Here is an 18,497-nt window from a genome sequence, read left to right on the forward strand (position 1 = left end):
TTATTGCAATACGGTTATTCATTTAAGTGAAAGAATAATTGTTATTCTGTTTACATGAATAAAACCTTCTGTGGTCATACACCCAAGGTGAATGGTTTATTGAATCTCGATTGTGGTGATACACATATTCATAGTATTGAAGCCAAAAGATATAAGTTTAATAATGATAGTGTAACTTCATCATCACCGTCACCACGCCGTCGTGCTGACGAAACTCTCCCTCGGCCTCAACTGGATCAAGAGTTCGAGGAACGTCACCGAGCTAAACGTGTGCAGATCTTGGAGGTGTCGTGCGTTCGGTACTTGATCGGTTGGATCGCAAAGACGTTTGACTACATCAACCGCGTTACTAAACGCTTTCGCTCTCGGTCTACGAGGGTACGTAGACACACTCTCCCCTCACGTTGCTATGCATCTCCTAGATAGATCTTGTGTGATCGTAGGTAAATTTTTTGAAATACTGCGTCCCCCAACAGCTTCGGGCAACTACCCACCTTCTTCGTCGACACCCCACCGCCTCCCTTCGCCCTCGCCGCCCTCATGCCCCAGTCCAAGTCGGGCGTCGGCCGTTTCCGTCACCGAAATCAAGCTCAAACGTCGCCTCTGCATCGATCTCGTCGCTAGAAGCAGGTTCAAATCTTCTTCCTTCTAGCCTCACCGTCCACTGCCCGCGATCTCGAAGCCCCACCGACCGCTAGTATCTTCTCAACGCTGTCGGGCGGTCGTGACACCTTCTCCGCCTTGCAAGTGTTCGACGGTTTGCCTAGGTGAGTTTTTTTTTGCTTTTTCATCGCATTTGTTTCTTTTGTCAATTGAACCTTGCAGATGACATATATCCTCCATGGGTCACATTTGTCAAGACAACTGTGCGTCCTAAAGGTAACAGGACATCTCACTTTGCAACGCGTCAAGAGTCGACAAGGATGTGAAGAGAGCTTTTGGTGTGCTTCAGAAGCACTTTGCCATCATTCGTGGCCATGCCGAGTATTGGAACACCAAGATCCTATGGCAAATCATGACATGTTGCATCATGTGTTGCATATAACATGATCATTGAAGATAAGAGAGGCATGCCTTAGAACTTTCGGTGCATCTCCAATGGGGATTCTATTGAGTCGGAGCACAATGCAAATAGGATACATAGATTCCTAGCTTCAAGAACTGAGAAATTCATACCCAGCTCCAAGAAAACTATGACTTTGTAATATTCGTGAATTGTGTGAACCTTAATTTTTATGTTTGGATTTAATATGTGTGTAAATATGTAGTTGAAATGTACTATGTGAACTAAAATTATAAAGATTTGGCTTTTTTCATATTCGTTAAATTAGAGGATCAATTAGAAACGTCAGTTCTTAAGAGGAGCAAATATACTTCTCCAAATTATTACAGCTGCATTATTCCTGGATTTATTTTCAGCTGACCAGGGTTCAAGTCCTGGTGTTCGCATTATTTCTGCATTTATTTCACGATTTCTGGCGATGCACTTTCACTGGGAGGAGACGTTTCCGTCAATGGCGAGGCGCCTACGGTGACTTCGTAAATTTCAAGATGACATGCCGGCTCAGTCTCCCGGAGGTACTCATAGGAGTAGAGTGTGCGTGTGTACATTTATACGGATGAATGTATGCGCGTATGTATGAGCGCTTGTGTGCTGATGTTCAATTTTTTTTTTATTACAGCTGCTGTACTGAAAAAAAATTATAACAGCTGTTGGGCTGTCTCGTGGGCTGGGCAGACACGGCTCGCGGACCCTACGGGGTGGCCCTGCCCCGTCAGATCCTAGTAGTCCCCACCACTACAGTCGCGGGACATGGAGCCACTGCACACTGCAGCGCACCGCCGCCGATTCGAGAAACTGCCCGCGGCGGGCGACTAGAGGCCATCCCGGTGCCCCGCACTCCCACCAGGCCGCCGCCGCAGTCGCGGAGATGGAGGATGCATTGCAGCGCGCTCGCCCAGTCGAGGAGCTGCCCACGGCGGTCGACGAGGGTTAGGTATGTCCCGTGCTTTGCGTTTCTGCCCTTTCGTAGCTGTGGCTTATGATTCTGTGTTTCCACAAACTCCGAAATGCTCAGAGGATTTGATCGAAACAAGTATTTTGATTTGAATCCACAGCTTTGCAAGAGAGATTGGGGAATAAAAGGCGGAATTCTTAAGCGACAGTGTAATACAGTAACTAATAAACAAGTTCGGATTTAATGTACGAGTAGCAATTAATGGACCACCGAGTTCTCAAATGGAATAGGATGCTTCATGCTTGAAAACTGATAGGGAGTAGTAATAAACAAGCAATGTTTACAACGAAAAATTGCTAGAAGTTGCAGTTTACAGACGATCAATCACAATGCAGTTAAGCAAACTACCCAACTTTATCTAAGCAAGATGTAATAGTAACATGATAGGCGTTTCCTTTTCACCGTCCAGAAAAGATGGTTGCTTGTGACATCCCATTCCCATCGGTATAGCCAGACGACTGGAAGGAACTCTCCGCGTTGCTTACTCCTGAAATCATCAACTGGAACTGCTTTGGCATTTCAGTATTCAGGGAGTACTTGCGTCGAGGAGTCCCAGAAGCAGACTGCTTGTCGCTTGAAACCGCTGGCAACCACGTTTTGAGCCTTGAAACAACCTCTGTCATGGTGGGCCTGTCGATGGCTGCATTTTCGACGCAGTTCAGGGCAAGGTCCACCGCACCCTGCAGGGAACTGGCATCGTATTGATCCAGCAGCTTCTTGTCTACAACATCACGAATGCTGCCTTTAGCTATCTTTTGCCGCACCCAATTCGGTAGGTGGACGGTTTGAGGGTCCATAAATACTGGGGATTGGCCGGTGATGATCTCCAAGAGCACGATTCCGAAGCTGTAAACATCTGTCTTGACAGTGAGTTGGAAAGTTGCATGGTACTCAGGGTCGAGGTAGCCAAGAGTGCCAGCAGCAACAGTAGATATGTGTGTGTGAGCATCATTAAAGGCCCGTGAAAGCCCAAAATCAGATATGACCCCCACGAAATTCTTGTCCAGCAGGATGTTTGGGGTCTTCACATCTCTGTGCACTATTGATGGGGTGCATGACTCGTGTAGATACTCCAGTCCTGTAGTTTATTAGAACTCATACTTTATGAATACACACATACGTACACGACCTAAAGGTAGAAACATCATTGAAATATGGACCTTGTGCAGCATCAAGGGCAATATAAAGTCGCTGTTCCCAAGTCAAACTATAATCATCTCCTGCAATCATGTACCAAATTAATGTAAGGGCTATCTGAAACCTGCATGTTAGCATATATATACCAGTTTTGCAACCCCTGCACATATTTTCTTAGATCGACTCTTTGCACATATTTAAGCTAACAGATGATGGTTACAAACACAAATGATTAACCATAGCATCAATTGTCGCGTTAAGATCTAAAACCTGCATAAACAGGCACTTTGATATCACTGTTTTTCATTCTGTTATCAGACATTTTTATATACAGTTCCAGTTAACAAACGGACCAAGATATTGGAATTCTTTTAGCATATATCTCTTAGTTTTTTCTTGTTTCTTACTGGCTTTTGAAAGATGCACATGTTTCTAATTTGTGACTATCATGCCATGGTTATGACTTAAGAATTTAATTGTGGTAGCCCCAATTTGTTAACCAAATATCTATGACCGTGCCATGGTTCAGACTTGGAATGTGCAGCTGTAAGAATGCAGCTACGGTTGCCTCACTTGTTAGTCCATTATATATACAGAGTAAATTAGGCCTACCAACTCAACTGTATTGACTAGCAGCAGCAATAACAGTTTAGGCAATCAAACTATACCTTTAACAAGAAAATTCAGTTTTGAAAATCCTGACTGCAGTACCGTGTCAAAGCCAGAATAGTTTTAGAATTTATTTTTTATACTTATGACTAGGTCCTGTCAAAATTTATTTTTATACTGTGAAGCACAATATATTTGTAAAATTTGAGAAGTAGGTGATTCCCAAGTTCTTAACCAAAGCTTAGTGAATTAGGAGAGGGGCTCTTTTGTGTAGAAAAATAAAAAGCAGGACAATCTTTCAAACTTGCATCCGAAATGTGAAATATTTATACAAAGAGGGAGATATGAAGACAATGCAGCAGGGTTGGTTATCTAATTGGCTAGTCAAACATGAGGTGGTTCATAGATCTTTGGGCTTTGATCACCGAGGAATAGAGACTTTACAAATAAAAGCAGGGGATTGGGATTCCATTGCTGTCATTTTATATGCATATGGTTACAATTATTTACTCTCCCAATGTTGGCATCTGGGTCTCCGTGTAGTTGTTGGATTCTCAAGAAGTAAAACCCTGAATTGGTCAACTTACCTTTTAGATTGAGCAGGTTTAGGTTTGATTGAACATTCACTTTTATTGAGTTAAAGTACAAATGCCTCGGTAGAAATCAAATGCAAGTTGGTGATAATAACAAAATGCAAGTTGGATTGGTTAAACATAAGTCAATTATGCTTGATAGATACATTTAGAAAAGTTAAGAGAGAAACCTCCTTTTAGAAGCTGTTGAAGATTTCCTCTGGGCATGAAATCATAAACGAGTGCAAGGCACTTCTTGTTCTGGCAATATCCTTGCAAAGTCACGAGATTCTTGTGATGAACTTTGGACAAAGTTTGCACCTGCGGTAATAGATATAGTTACCAAACATCCTAGAGCTGAAGCCAGTTGCGTCATTTTATTCAATATGGACCGTGGAAATGGTTTTAGATGTCATGCAGACTTGTAGGTTACTTTTGGATTACTTGTAACAAACGTTGGAATAATTGAGGCTGTATGCGTCTATGATGCAGAGGACGGGGGTAATAAAAGCTTCCAGTTTCAGAAAAAAATGTTTCTTGAATAATTTGTGTTGTAGTGGCCTAGTTGATTTTGTGTTGTACCTCAGGGAGGAAGTCTGTTGATTCTGCTATTGATGTCTCCATAAGCACCTTAACAGCTACCTCATCACCATTTTCCAGTGTGCCATGATAAACCATACCAAAACCTCCTTTTCCGATGATTGATTGGAAGTTGTTAGTTATGACTTTCAGCTCTGCGTATGTGAACCGTCTGATATCAATATGTAGGGGAGTTTCCTCTTCATACATAGCATAATCTTCATCGTCTCCTGACTTCCCTGCAGAGTCAAGAAGTTGTGTTTAACATGAAAGTTTAGGTACGAAGCTGCTGTCTTATGTCTGCCACCTATTGCATTGATGGAAGGGAAATTTAGAGCATATAATTTTGTTTTACCTTTCCAGTAAAACTTCCAGAGTATGCCCATCACTACTAGGAGGGATACCAGTACCACAGGAACTATCACTGCGATGAGCACAGTAGATGTGGTCTTCTTCTTCTTATTTGAACAGTACGTATCTTTGACTTTTGAGCATATGGGATTGCCTTCTAATCTAGGGGCACAATTAGACAACATATAGAAAAATGAACTCATAAGATGTTAGCTATAAAATTATGATTAGAAGATGCCTCAGTTTTCTAACATGACTAACCTGCTAAACATGTATGCCCTCTGAAAGAACAAGCTTCTTGGTTTCTTATCTATGCACTCTAAAAGAATAAACTTAATGGTTTGTAAATCACCTGCAGTTACTAAGGTCCTTTTCTACGACCACTCATACTGGTTGCCCATAGAGAATAGAGCGTATAGTTACTAGATGGTAGTACTGGTACATGTAACCGAGGACATGCTGGTTAATAGAGTGACTTCACACACTTTTTGTGGCACCCAAATTAGCCATCACAACTTAGTAAAATTTGTAAGTTTTCTTTTATACAACAAGTGAGGCTGCTTCGTCATGGCGTTAGAAAAGTGTGGTAGGCCACAACTAACTGAACTGTGGCCAGAGAAAGTCAAACTTGCGTAACACTAGTCTGGTAAAGTGTGGCATATTTGTTATATGTGCAAGACTGTTGCTAAACCTTGAATTTCTTCTATGAGGCTCAACCCTGTTTCTTTGCAGTGTTGTTTTTTAGTTTGATCTATTTTTTTATGTAGTAATAAATTGTGCAACATTCAGTTAAAACAAAAGGAATTACGCAACAAAGCATGCAAACCTTAAGTCAAGCAGACCAGCCTGAGATCTTTGAAGAATAGAATCCGGGATTGGCCCATCAAGCTGGTTATATGACAAATCGCTGTAAAATAATAGTTAAAACCATTCTCTAAAACTTATATCATCAACCAAATATTATAATCAGCACAGAGACTTACAGAACTTTGAGTGACTTTATTTGGTAGTCTGGAATAGCTCCTGTCAAATTGTTGTGTGATAAATCCCTACATATATTATGTGCTTAGGTCACAAGGATGTCAAAATAATAACATTTAGCCCATTGCTATTTTGTGGTAGGCACGACTTACAAGTTTTCCAGTGATACCATGTTCATGAATGATATGACTAATCCACCTTTCAGTCCGCTGGTAGACAGATTTCTGCAAAACAACTCATTTTAATACAGGTCTATTAATTTAGTGATAGCATTCAGCTAACTTGTTTTTTAAAGATTATTAAAGTATCATTCTGTGGTTCACACTAAATTACATATGTTTTCAAGATTTCAACTAAATTAACTGTGTCTTCAAGATATTAGCCAGTAAGATATGTGACTGAGTGTCTCTTGCTAATGTAATGCGCTTCAAAGGTTAAACATATTGAATTGTGATATTTAGGTTCCAAAATGTAAATATGGGACAGTCCTGGTTATTTTCTTACACTGCGACAATCATCGGATTCTGGTTGCTCTTAGAGTAGTCGCAAGTCAAACCTTCCCACGAATACTCTCTTGGGGAGCATGGATCTCCATTCCAGTTTATTCGTGCCAAATTGTAGTGTTTCTTGACTTCCTTCATGTAAATGACTACAACACCCAAAAGACAATGGAAACAAATATGAACAGAATAAATAAAGCTGTATATGTTGGCTATGGGCGCTCATATATATGTATTAAAAAGAATATAAACATTAACTTAACCAGTTGCAAAGTTATTGCATATCCAAGTTTTTTCTACTGAACAGAAGTGAATAAACTGCATGATGATCATGTGAATCTGCCACATATACATGTATAATGCACGTGCATTGTATGCACTGAGCTCACCATCGTCGGAGTCAGTGGTGAGGTTATCCATCCGAACGAGCGAGTACACCTCAAACGCGTTGATGAGCGGTGGGAGCCTCGATCTGCGTGTCCTGTTCAGGCGGAAGATCGCAGCAGGGTTGTTCAAAAACCGCCCATTCTGGTGCATGCTGTCCACCTGGAATCGTGACGGTGAGAAGTCTGAGAATAGCAAGTCGTTGTCGCTGTAGATGTCAAATCTCCTGCTCGGGTTGCTGCTGTTGATCTCAGCAAAATGGAAGATGGGAAGAAGCTGCAGGTTCTTGGTGTCCAGGTTGGGACCCACTGTCACATTGATCTCGAAGAAGGAGAAATTTGCGTCTAGGGTTGAGGCCCGCCGGAGGATGCCCTCCGGTACCTGGAAGGCTTTGTCACCGGGTAGCGGCCTTACTTGATTGCTAGTGTTTAGGGCGATCCAGGGGTAGGCGTTGTAGGAGAAAGACCAGCCCTCCCAGAACCGGTCGTACGGGTCCAATGGATATCTTGATCACACACAAAGACAAGGGGAGAACAAGTAAATAGCTAGCCCAATAAACTACTTTCTGGTTTGTACTTAAAGGCAGCAGCTATGGCAACTGACAAACCCACTTTCTTGTCACCTTAAGATGACATTAATTTTTGTTAGAAGCAATTTCAGGTTTCAGGAAACAGATTAAGGGGCAATCACTTTAGTTGTGCCGAGCTTGCCAGCCGAATTTAAAAGCATCGTCAGGCATTATTAAGATCAAATCCAAAATTACTATGGATGCCAGCCTTGTCTCACCTTGTGATAAATTCAGTGGATTGACCAAATCTGATTCGTCTAAAGTAGCTGATTGACACCGAAGTATTCACGAAAGGATACATCAAATCTTCAAGTGGCCTCAGCTCCAACGAAGACACGAACGGAGTCCCTGTACCGAAGTTTATCAGACAGACCGACAGGTTGTTGGCCGGAGCAACGGTGAGCACCTCCTTCCATATTGTGCTTGATGGATCCGTATTTGTCAAGTTTACCGCCTCCCAGAAATTGACACCGATATGGAGTCCAAACAGAAACAGAGACCCATCCGTAGTCCGGTTCAGCCCATCGTAGTTCCCGTAGGTAAACATAGCCCTCAGCAAAAACTTTTTACCAGCGGCGGATGGCAGCGTGTAGCAATTCCGCGAGCCATGAGAGAAGCTCCTCAAGACCTTTTGGTTCTCATATACGGCATCAGCCATGAGTGCTGCTGAAATATTGTTGCTCGCACCGCCATCGACAAATTCAAGGTCAGGAAGGAACACGAGTCCTGTGAGGGTGTCGTTGTAGGGACTACTGTTTGTGAATCCACAATCGATGTTTACATACCCTGCGTAATGGAGAGTACGTATCAGTTTCATGTGTTTCAAGTTTAAGATGATCATGGAATGTGCGACCAGGTATTTGGTAGCTAAGAATTTGTTGACATCTAAGATTTCAGAGTGGAACTTCTTAAGTTGCAAGCTAAAGTAAACTGAACTCTCCATGCAGATGGAGCAGAGCTAATAGAGGTGCAGGGTAGAAGGGAAACGCTGGAAGTATTGTATTACCAGAGGTAGAAGACTGGCCATGGACTTGGATCATGGTGACCAGGATGAGCAGCAGCGCCAGGATCCATGTCAGCTTTGTCGTTGTACTTGCCGAGCAACCGAAGCTGATCGCCATGGTTGTGCCCAGTCCTCGCAATTTTTGGAAGCAAGAAACAACCGTCCGGTACAAAAGGCTTGTGCAGCTATATAGCAGCGAAAACACCAATGTGGTATATTTTTGTAATGGTTTGTTGGGGTTTTGAGTATTTAGTTTGACTTGGGCTTGGGCTTGGCCTTGAATTTAACAAATGTATAGAAAGCAATTTTTTTTTGCTCATCAGTAGGTAATTGCAGGTCGCAGCACTTGTTTTCTCTAGCACACCAGACTGGTTCAGAGAACCGTCAACGTCCGTGGCTTTAGATATGGGCGACATGCAGGCCCGATTCGCCCGCCCACACAAACAATTGTGCCCGAGTTGGGACTTGGCTATCAGGCTGACGAGCGGTTCGTTGGCCGCATACGGAAGACTGCAGAGCACCGCGACATTTGGCGTGCGGCCTATCCTCCATGCCAAGCTGGAATTTCTTTTCTTATAAGATGGATGCAAGTTGCATCAATTTCTTTCACCACAAGGCTCATCAGATAAAAAAGGAACAAGTGGCAGCTAGACCGACCGATTCGCAGGGCGATATAAGAACGACCGGGTGTGAGTTCGGAGGACGCATGTCCGCCGGCCGGTCGGTCTCAAATGTCAATAGGATGCTTATTATTTTTATTACCATGATGAATATCGAGTTTCATCAGCACGTACGTGGAGGATGGCACTTGGTCGCGCGTCACAAACAAAGGGCAGGGCAGGTAGAAGTAGAATTCATGAGCGAGCGGCGACTGTATGTATATTCGGGATCTGAACTTGGTTTCAATCTGGTTTGGGGCAGGTGCCCCTGTCCCGCTTACGTCGAGAAACCGCGTCAACCAACTCCACAGGTTATCGACAAGGCGGCAAGCACAAGCCGTCCCGGCGGACGGCGACGGCTTCCTCGCCCTGTGCCGGCCGCGGTCACCGCGAAACGGCGGCGCACGGTCGGCAGGGCCACGCGCGCTCTCTGCTGGCGGCGCACGCGGAGGCAAGCCGATAAACACGAGTGATTCTAGGCGGTGGCACCAGGCCAGGGCGGTAGGGGGCCTACACGCGCGACCCGACTCGACTCTCGCATTTGGGGATCGGGGGACCAGATTGCACATCGTTTTCCGTTTGAGGGACCAGATTGCCCTCTGCCGTCGCCGTCGCCGTCGGGGGTGGCGGCCATGGGTTCACGCACGGCGCGGGTTTGCCCCGCCCCCTCCCCTTCCCTTCCACAAGGCCACCGCCACCGCCACAACAGCTCGGAGCTCGGCCAGGAGGCACTGCAGTAAGCGGCCGAGTCGAGGAGCCGCCTGCGGGCGACCGGCGAGGAGGGTTAGGTATGTCATGCGGTTGCATTTCTTCCCCTGCATTCGCATCAGCCTCTTCGTACCTCAGGTGCCAACTCGCTCATACTTACTAGAGTCAGTAGTAGCTCCAACTCGGGAAATGCTCAGAGGATTTGGTAGTAGGAGGGCGTATTTTAATCCGATTCAACAGCATTGCAAAGAGGGAATGGGGGATTGGGGGTAATGAAAATGCCGAGTTCTTAAGCTGCAGTGTTTAACTTGTTTTAAATTTGGTCTGGAACCTAATGTGCGAGTGCCAATTAACAGATCACCGAGTTCTCACATGGAAGAAGACTACATCCTATTTGAAAATTCCTTGAACAAAAATACCAAAGTTTGCACAATTCTTTTACCCCTCATCCAAACAACAAGCAAGATCAGAAAATGGAAACAAAATGACTGGATTTCTGTTTATCTACAACCAATCATGACAAGTTGAGCAAACTACCAAACTTTGTCTAAGCAGACGCAACAATAACTCGCATGCATTTTCCTTTCACCGTCCAGATAAGGGGACCAGTTGTGTCATCCGACTGGTATAGCCAGACTGGAAGGAGCTGGAGCTCTCGTCGTTGACTTCTCCAGAAATCAACAGCTGGAACTGCTTTCGCATTTCATCATTCATGGACTTCGTGGAGGACGGGGAAGCATACTGTTTCTGGCTTGGAGTTGTTGGCAACAACACTTTTAGCCTTGAAACAACCTCGGTCATGCTTGGCCTGTCGATGGCTGCACTCTCTACGCAGTTCATGGCAAGATCCACCACGCTCTGCAGGGCATTGGCGTCGTACTGATCCAACAGCCTCTTGTCCACGATATCTTGAATACTGCCTTTCGCAATCTTTTGGCGTACCCAGTTTGGTAGGTGGTAGGTGTGAGGGTCCATCAATACCGGGGGCTTGCCAGTGATGATCTCCAAGAGCACGATGCCGAAGCTGTAAACGTCTGTCTTGATGGTGAGCTGGAAAGTTGCATGGTACTCAGGGTCGAGGTAGCCGAGAGTGCCAGCAGCAACTGTAGATATATGTGTGTGCGCATCATTGAAAGCCCGCGAAAGCCCAAAATCAGCTATGATCCCCACCAGGTTCTTGTCCAGAAGGATGTTGGCGGTCTTGACATCTCTGTGAACTATTGATGGGGTGCATGACTCATGTAGATATTCCAGTCCTGTAGTTTACTTTGTCAACATATGCATACATCACCTAAAAGAAAGCATGCAAATGAAATGTGAACCTTGTGCCGAATCAAGTGCAATATGAAGTCGCTGTTCCCAAGTCAAACCGTAGTCATCTCCTGCATCAAGACGTACCAAAGTTAATGCAAGTGCCACAAGATACATGCATGGTAGCATACATACTAGCTTTATAATTTTTGCACATTTAACTTCAGAATGATGTTTAAACCACAATGATTAAGCATGTTATCAATTGGTCTATTATGGTCTGAACCCGGCATAAATAGGCACTTGATCTTTGAGAGGTCACTGCTTTTTCTTCTCTTTAATAAGTATTATGGTCTATTGAAGTATTCTTTGAATATGTACCTCTGTCGTTGTTTTGTTTCTTACTGGTTTCAAATATGTAACGATCGAGTCATAATTATGACTGAGTAGAGGTATGTAACTGTGGTGCCCCAATTTGTTAGCCAAGTATCTATGACTATGCCATGCTTATGAATTTGGCAATGGACAATTCTAAGAAAAAATTCCAAAAAAGAAAAGCTCAAAGAAGAACTAGGTCCACCAACTCAAGTGTATTGATTAGCAGCAGCAATAACAGTCTATACAATCAACTAAACCTTTGACAAGGAAATCAGGTTTTATTAAAAATCTCCTTGTTTACAGTAGGATCAAGGGTGTCAAAGCCAGATTTATTTGATTCGAGTTTTTTTTAAATTATGCTAGGTCCTGCCAAATTTTATATTATGCTGCAACGCACAATATAAAGTTTGGCGGGTAGGTGGTTTCCAAGTGGTTAATAAAAGCTATTGGCGTGTTGGTCCCTTTATAGTTATTGATTTTGAATGATGTAAAACATTACCTAAGTCAACTATGTTTGATAGAAAAATTGAAATAGTGGAGGGAAAACCTTCTCTTAAAAGCTGCTGAAGATTTCCTCTGGGCATGAAGTCATAAACGAGGGCTAGGCACTTCGTGTTCTGGCAATATCCTTGTAGAGTCACGAGATTCTTGTGATGAACTTTGGACAAGGTTTGCACCTGCAGCAACAGATATAGTTACCAATCATCCTAGAGCTGAAGACAATTGCATCATTTAATTGGATATGGACTCTGGAAAAGGTTGGTATCTTGCACACTTATAGTTTACTTCCTATTGAAGAAATTATTGATTTGGCCTAGTTGGTTTTGTGGTATACCTCAGGGAGGAAATCTGTTGACTCTGCTATTGATGTCTCCATAAGCACCTTAACAGCTACTTCCTCACCATTTTCCATTGTGCCATGATAAACAGTACCAAAACCTCCTTTTCCAACGATTTGTTTGAAGTCGTTTGTTATGTGTTTCAGGTCTGCGTATGTGAACCGTCTGATATCAATATGTAGGGGCGTTTCCTCTTCATACATAGCATAATCCTCATTGTCTCCTGACTTCCCTGCAGAATCATAAAGTAGTGTGTTACATAAAGTTTTGGGTGAAGCTGCTGTTTAATGTCTAGCACCTATTCCATTGATGAAAGAGAGTTTAAGAGAGGAAATTTTTATTTTACCTTTCCAGCACAATTTCCAGAGTATGCACATCACTACTAGGAGGGATACCAGTACTACAGGAACTATCACTGCGACGAGCATGGTAGATTTGGTGTTCTTCTTATTTGAACAGTATGTATCTTTGACTTTTGAGCATACGGGATTGCCTTCTAACCTAGTGGCACCATTACACAACATATAGGAAAAAAATGAATTAATACAATGTTAGCTACAACAGCTCTACAAAATTATGATTAGAAGATGCCTCCATGTTCTAACATGACTAACATGCTAAACATGTATGCACTCTGAACGAATAAACTTCATGGTTTCTCATATATGCACTCTAACAGAAGAAACTTGATGGTTCGTAAATTATGTGCAGTTACTAAGGTCCTTATCTATTTCTCATCTTGAATGCCCATAGACAATAAAGCTTTTATAGTTACTAGATGCTAGTACATGTAACTGAGGGCATGCTTGAATCAATGTAATGCTCTGCAAAAGTGTTGCTACACACACTTCTTGTGGCACCTGAATTGGCCATCACAACTTCGTCAAATTTGATAACTGTTCACATGTACGACAAGTGGTGCTGCTGCGACATTTTTTTTTCTTTTGGAAAAGGAGGATTACGCCCGGCCTCTGCATCAAGCGATGCACACAGCCATGGTGCTGCTGCAGCATGACATTAGAAAAGTGTGGCACGACACAAAATATAACACCAACTAAACTGTGGCCATAGAAAGTCAAACTTGTGTAAATCTTGTTTGATGAAGTGTGGCGTATTTACATTGTATTTGCAAAGACTGTTGCTAAACCTTGATTTTTCTATGAAGCTCAACCCTGTTTCTTTTGAGTGTAGTTGTTTAATTTGATCTATGTTTTCTGTAGTCAAAAATTGCGAAACATTCAGTTAAAAGAAAAGGAACTGTGCAACAGAGCTTACAAACCTTAAGTCAAGTAGACCAGCCTGAGATCTTTGAAGAATAGAATTAGGTATTGGTCCATCGAGCTGGTTATATGACAAATCGCTGTAAAATAAAGTTAAAATTATTCTCTAAATTTTATATCATCAACAAAATATTATATTAAGCAGAGAGACTTACAGAACTTTGAGTGACTTTATTTGGTAGTCTGGAATAGCTCCTGTCAAATTGTTGTGTGATAAATCCCTACATATGTTTTGTGCTTAGGGTCATAAAAAATGTCACAGATAATCCCATTTAGCCCATTAATATTTAGTGGTAGGCACTACTTACAAGTTCTCCAGTGATGCCATGTTCATGAATGATATGACTAATCCACCTTTCAGTCCACTATTAGACAGATCTCTGCAAAACAACTCATTTTAGTACAAGATAATAGCTAGTAAGGCACGTGACGAGTGTTTCTTATACCATATACAAATACAATATACTTCAAAGGTTAAAAATATGAATTGTGATGTTTAGATTCCAAAATGTATATGGTACAAGTCCTGGTTATGTTCTTACACTGCAACAATCCTCGGATTCTGGTTTCTCTTAGAGTAGTCGCAAGTCAAACCTTCCCAGGAATAGTCTCTGGGGGAGCATGGATCTCCATTCCAGTTTATTCGTGCCAAATTGTAGTGTTTCTTGACTTCTTTCATGTAATTGACTGCAAGGCCCAGAAAACAATGGAATTAAATATGAACAGAATAAAGAATGCTGTATATGTTGGGTATGGGCCCTCATATGATTAAAAAAATGTAAACATTAACTTAACTAGTTGCAAAGTTATTTCATATGCAAGTTTTATCTATTTAATAGAAGTGAATAAATTGTATTGATCTACTCCCTCCGTCCCATAATGTAAGACGTTTTTGGACTCTAGTGTAGTGTCAAAAAACGTCTTACATTATGGGATGAAGTGAGTATTTATCTACTATAGTCTTGGCCATGGCTCATTGGCAATTGAACTTTAGAAGGTTTCTTGCTAAGGAGTTACTACTGAATCAGCTGGTTGATACACTTGTTTCTATTACTTTAATGTGGATATTGATAATGTCAAATGGAGTTGAGGACCTTCGGGAGTCTACACAGTGAGATCTTCGTAATTAAGAATTGTTTAAATGCAGGAAGCTGGAGGTGCTGTTCCACCAACTGAATAAACTGCATGATGATCATGTGAATCTGCTACGTATACATGACAAAAGTGTAATGCACATGCAGTATATACATTAATCTTACCATCGTCGGCGTCAGTGGTGAGGTTATCCATCCGCACTAGCGAGTACACCTCAAATGCATTGATGAGCGGCGGGAGCCTTGAGCTGCGCGTCTTGTTCAGGAGGAAGATCGCAGCAGGGTTGTGCAAGAACCGCCCGTTTTCATGCATGCTGTCTGCCTGGAATCGTGACGGTGAGAAGTCTGGAAACAGCAAGTCGTTGTCGCTGTAGATGTTGAACCTCCTGTTCTGGTTGCTAATGTTGATCTCGGCAAAGTGGAAGATCGGGAGAAGCTGCAGGTTCTTGGCGTCCAGGTTGGGACCCACTGTCACGTTGATCTCGAGGAAGGAGTAGTTTGTGTCTAGGGTCGAGGCCTGCTTTAGGATGCCCTCTGGTACCTGGAAGGTGTTGTCGCCGGGTAGCCTCCTCACTTGAGTGCTGGTGTTTAGGCTGATCCAGGGGTAGGTGGTGTAGGACCAGGCCTCCCAGAACCGGTCGTAAGGGTCCAATGGATATCTGCATCATACACAAAGACATTAGTTTTTGTTAGAAGCAATTGCAAGGAATCAGGAAACAGATTAAGTAGCAAATACTTCATTCCTAGCTAGCCAACTCACTTCTAAACTATTGTCAGGCATAATTACGATCAAATGCAAGATTTTGGATGTCAGTCTTGTCTCACCTTGTGATGAAGTCAGTGGTTTGACCAAATCTGATTCGTCTAAAGTAGCTGATTGACACTGAAGTATTCACAAAAGGGTACATTGAATCTTGCAGGGGCCTCAGCTCCAACGCAGACACGAACGGAGTCCCTGTACCGAAGTTTATGAGACAGACTGACACGGAGTCGCCCGGAGCAACGGTGAGCACCTCCTTCCATATTGTGCTTGATGGATCCCAATTTGTCAAGTTTACCGCCTCCCAGAAATTGGCACCGATATGGAGCCCAAATAAAAATGGCGACCCGTCCATGGTCCGGTTCAACCCGTCGTAGTCGCCGTAAGTAAACATGGCCCTCACCAGCTTTTTACCAGGGGTGGATGGCAGCGTGTAGCAATTCCTTGAGCCGTTGGGGAAGCTCCTCAAGGTTTTTTGGCTCTCATATGGGGCACCAGCCATGTACACTGCTGCTATTTGGTGGGTCAAACCGCCCTCGACGAATCCAACGTCGGACTGGTGCTGTATTCCTCGTATGCTGCTGTCGGTGTAGGGAGTATTGTTTCTGTATCCACAGTCGAGGCTTATGAACCCTGCATAACGGAGAGTATGTATCGGTTTCATGTGTTTCAGGTTTAAGATATGCTCAGAGATGACAACTCTAGATATCCAATAGCTAATAGTATGTGAGTGTTAAGATCAAAGTAAACTGAGATTTCTTAAGTTGAACTGACTGAAGTAAACTGAGCTGTGCATGCAGATGGAGCAGAGGTCAAAGAGGTGCAGGGATCTATCTAGAAGGGAAAAGCAGGATGACACGAATTTCATTACCAGTGGTAGAAGAAGGCTGGCCATGGACTCGAATCGTCGTCGTGGCCAGGACGAGCAGCGGTGCCAAGATCCATGTCAGTTTTGTACTCGCCGAGCTGATGATCGCCATGGCACTCTTGGGTTTTTGCAAGGCCTTGCAGGCGAGAGGCATCCCTATGTGCCACAGAGCAACCCTGTCAATTATATGGCAGAGGAAACCAGCTAACGCGGCCGGTTTAGTGGTATTTTTAGCGACTCGAGCTCAATCGGCGCGGTGTGATAATAAAGAAAACGAAAGCTTTGTCCATCAGTAGGTGAACTGCTACTTGCATTAGTCTAAAGGTAAGACTTGCCATGGAGTTCAGTTTGATAATCTCTGCTAGAATCAGCTGCCCGTCAGCGTGACAACGAGGCCCTACCTGCAGCTCGCTCCTTGAACGCACGCACGCTGATCTTTCTTTTGAACCAGTCCGCTCGCTGTGCTGGAGTAAAGAACTGGAACAAGCTACAGTTATTAGAAGAGTTAATTACACCTGGGGTACATAAACTTTCGCGGCGGTAACGAATCCATACACAAACAAAAAAACCCCATAAAAGGCATACATTAACTCTGATGCGGATTCATTTAGCTACAAAACGCATGCGAAGTGGACAGATGGGCTGCCACGCACGCAATGGGGTCGCATTTGTATCTTTACAGTTACACTCCTCAGTTTATTGAGATTTAACCCGTGGCCATTCTCTCTGTATGCCCTTCTTCAAATCCCTAGCTGCGATTTCGACCAAACCGACGGATTAACACTGGAGAAGTTCAGTACAGAGTACAGTAGTGATTAACACAGACTGAGTACAACAAAGTTGACTTGATTAACACAAATTGGCTTGATTAGCACAAACTAACTTGAGCATTAACACAAACTAAATTGAGCACTCTGAACTTTCTGAAACTTTCATCACTGCAACAAGAACAGAGTTCTGAAACTCTGAACTTTCTGAACCTCTATTCCTCGTCGAACGACAGGTCGATGTACTCTGTGACCGGGCGGCTGCAGCTTGGCTCCGGACCATGGCTGACATGCGCTGGTGCCTTCCCCGCGGCTGCAGCCTGCCTCCGGACCATGGCGTCGCGCGCTGCACTGTGGTGTGCGACAGCCTGCCGCACTCTAGCTGTGTCCGATGCCTGAACATCTGCGCGGAGCCCCAGTACTACTTGGCGCTCGTCGGCGGTGAACCTGCAAGTGGATTCTTCCCTCGCCGCAGTGTCATTGGAGATGGCAACGACGCGTCTGTCGATGGCCGCTTGCAGGTCACGGCTGGCGTGTTCCCTGCGAACTGTGTCGTACGAATTCAGCAAGGCAGTCTGCTGATCAACGGCGGGCACCACAGCTGGGAGCGGCTGCTGCTCGGGCTGGAGGGGAGCGTGCTCCCATGGCTCGGGCTGGAGGGGAGCGTGCTCCCATGGCTCGGGCTCGGGCGTGGTAGGAGAGGGATTGGGCAGCGGAGTAGGGGTGGAAGAGGAACGGGGACGCGCGACGTGATCCCATGTCCCGGTGATTGTTGCCCAGGTGGTGATGAGCTTGCGCACCATTTGTGTCAGAGGGAAGTGGCTCGAGTTTGGCCATGGTGGCCATGGCTTTTGTAGAGGCCGAGCGGCGCGGGAAGTGGCTCGGGAAGAGGCGAAGGCGGGAAGAGGCGTTGGCGGGAAGCGGCGAAGGCGGGAAGCGGCGTTGGCGGGAAGAGGCGAAGGCGGGAAGCGGCGATGGCCCACCGGCGTACGGGCGGTGTCATGCGCCGTCCTGTTTGGCCAGAGGTGGCAGACGATGCAGTGTCCGTTGATTTCTGATCGGACAACTACTAAGGTTTAGCACTATATACAAATTGGAAGGTTGGCAGCATATGCTTGATATCCTCTCATAGCCTACTGGTACGACCCCCTGTCACAAGTACCAGATATTGGGTTCGAGTCCCAGTATCAC

General features: G+C 44.2%; 2 protein-coding genes and 2 long non-coding RNA genes across 4 annotated transcripts; 2 read left to right on the forward strand and 2 right to left on the reverse strand.

Moving 5' to 3' along the window:
* The first annotated feature begins 1,752 nt into the window (after positions 1–1,752).
* LOC123062373 (uncharacterized) lies at positions 1,753–9,060 on the forward strand. Its single transcript, XR_006429642.1, has 2 exons — positions 1,753–1,997; positions 8,647–9,060. It is a non-coding gene; the product is annotated as an uncharacterized lncRNA (long non-coding RNA).
* On the reverse strand, positions 2,236–8,932 carry LOC123062372 (probable LRR receptor-like serine/threonine-protein kinase At1g51810). Its single transcript, XM_044485854.1, has 12 exons — positions 8,706–8,932; positions 7,918–8,485; positions 7,137–7,636; positions 6,752–6,896; positions 6,400–6,471; positions 6,250–6,315; positions 6,093–6,173; positions 5,271–5,428; positions 4,919–5,154; positions 4,528–4,657; positions 3,179–3,238; positions 2,236–3,096 (listed from the first exon to the last, which is right to left on the reverse strand). The coding sequence occupies exons 1-12, from the start codon at positions 8,818–8,820 to the stop codon at positions 2,417–2,419; spliced, it is 2,811 nt and encodes a 936-aa protein (XP_044341789.1). The 5' UTR covers positions 8,821–8,932; the 3' UTR covers positions 2,236–2,416.
* A 472-nt stretch (positions 9,061–9,532) lies between the features above and the next one.
* Positions 9,533–16,894, forward strand: LOC123062374 (uncharacterized). Its single transcript, XR_006429643.1, has 3 exons — positions 9,533–10,149; positions 15,832–15,916; positions 16,089–16,894. It is a non-coding gene; the product is annotated as an uncharacterized lncRNA (long non-coding RNA).
* LOC123062371 (senescence-induced receptor-like serine/threonine-protein kinase) lies at positions 10,443–16,749 on the reverse strand. The gene is made up of 12 exons (XM_044485853.1): positions 16,543–16,749; positions 15,737–16,304; positions 15,077–15,570; positions 14,360–14,504; positions 14,126–14,197; positions 13,973–14,038; positions 13,817–13,897; positions 12,884–13,038; positions 12,534–12,769; positions 12,246–12,375; positions 11,392–11,451; positions 10,443–11,325 (listed from the first exon to the last, which is right to left on the reverse strand). Exons 1-12 carry the CDS (start codon positions 16,691–16,693, stop codon positions 10,655–10,657), a joined length of 2,829 nt encoding a protein of 942 aa, XP_044341788.1. The 5' UTR covers positions 16,694–16,749; the 3' UTR covers positions 10,443–10,654.
* Positions 16,895–18,497: the final 1,603 nt, after the last annotated feature.

Source organism: Triticum aestivum, chromosome 3A (assembly GCF_018294505.1).
Source record: "Triticum aestivum cultivar Chinese Spring chromosome 3A, IWGSC CS RefSeq v2.1, whole genome shotgun sequence".
Classification (NCBI taxonomy): domain Eukaryota; kingdom Viridiplantae; phylum Streptophyta; class Magnoliopsida; order Poales; family Poaceae; genus Triticum; species Triticum aestivum.

What these genes read in the sequence shown, in the direction of transcription:
- LOC123062372 (XM_044485854.1), bottom strand. Translation starts at nt 8,820, where the DNA reads ATGGCGATCAGCTTCGGTTGCTCGGCAAGTACAACGACAAAGCTGACA. An exon ending in CACCACTGACTCCGACGATG is followed by an intron (nt 6,897 to 7,136) that starts GTGAGCTCAGTG and finishes TGGGTGTTGTAG; the next exon opens with TCATTTACATGAAGGAAGTC. An exon ending in ATGGTATCACTGGAAAACTT is followed by an intron (nt 6,316 to 6,399) that starts GTAAGTCGTGCC and finishes TAATATATGTAG; the next exon opens with GGATTTATCACACAACAATT.
- LOC123062371 (XM_044485853.1), bottom strand. Translation starts at nt 16,693, where the DNA reads ATGCCTCTCGCCTGCAAGGCCTTGCAAAAACCCAAGAGTGCCATGGCG. An exon ending in ATAAAGTCACTCAAAGTTCT is followed by an intron (nt 13,898 to 13,972) that starts GTAAGTCTCTCT and finishes TTTATTTTACAG; the next exon opens with CGATTTGTCATATAACCAGC. An exon ending in GCTGGTCTACTTGACTTAAG is followed by an intron (nt 13,039 to 13,816) that starts GTTTGTAAGCTC and finishes TGGTGCCACTAG; the next exon opens with GTTAGAAGGCAATCCCGTAT.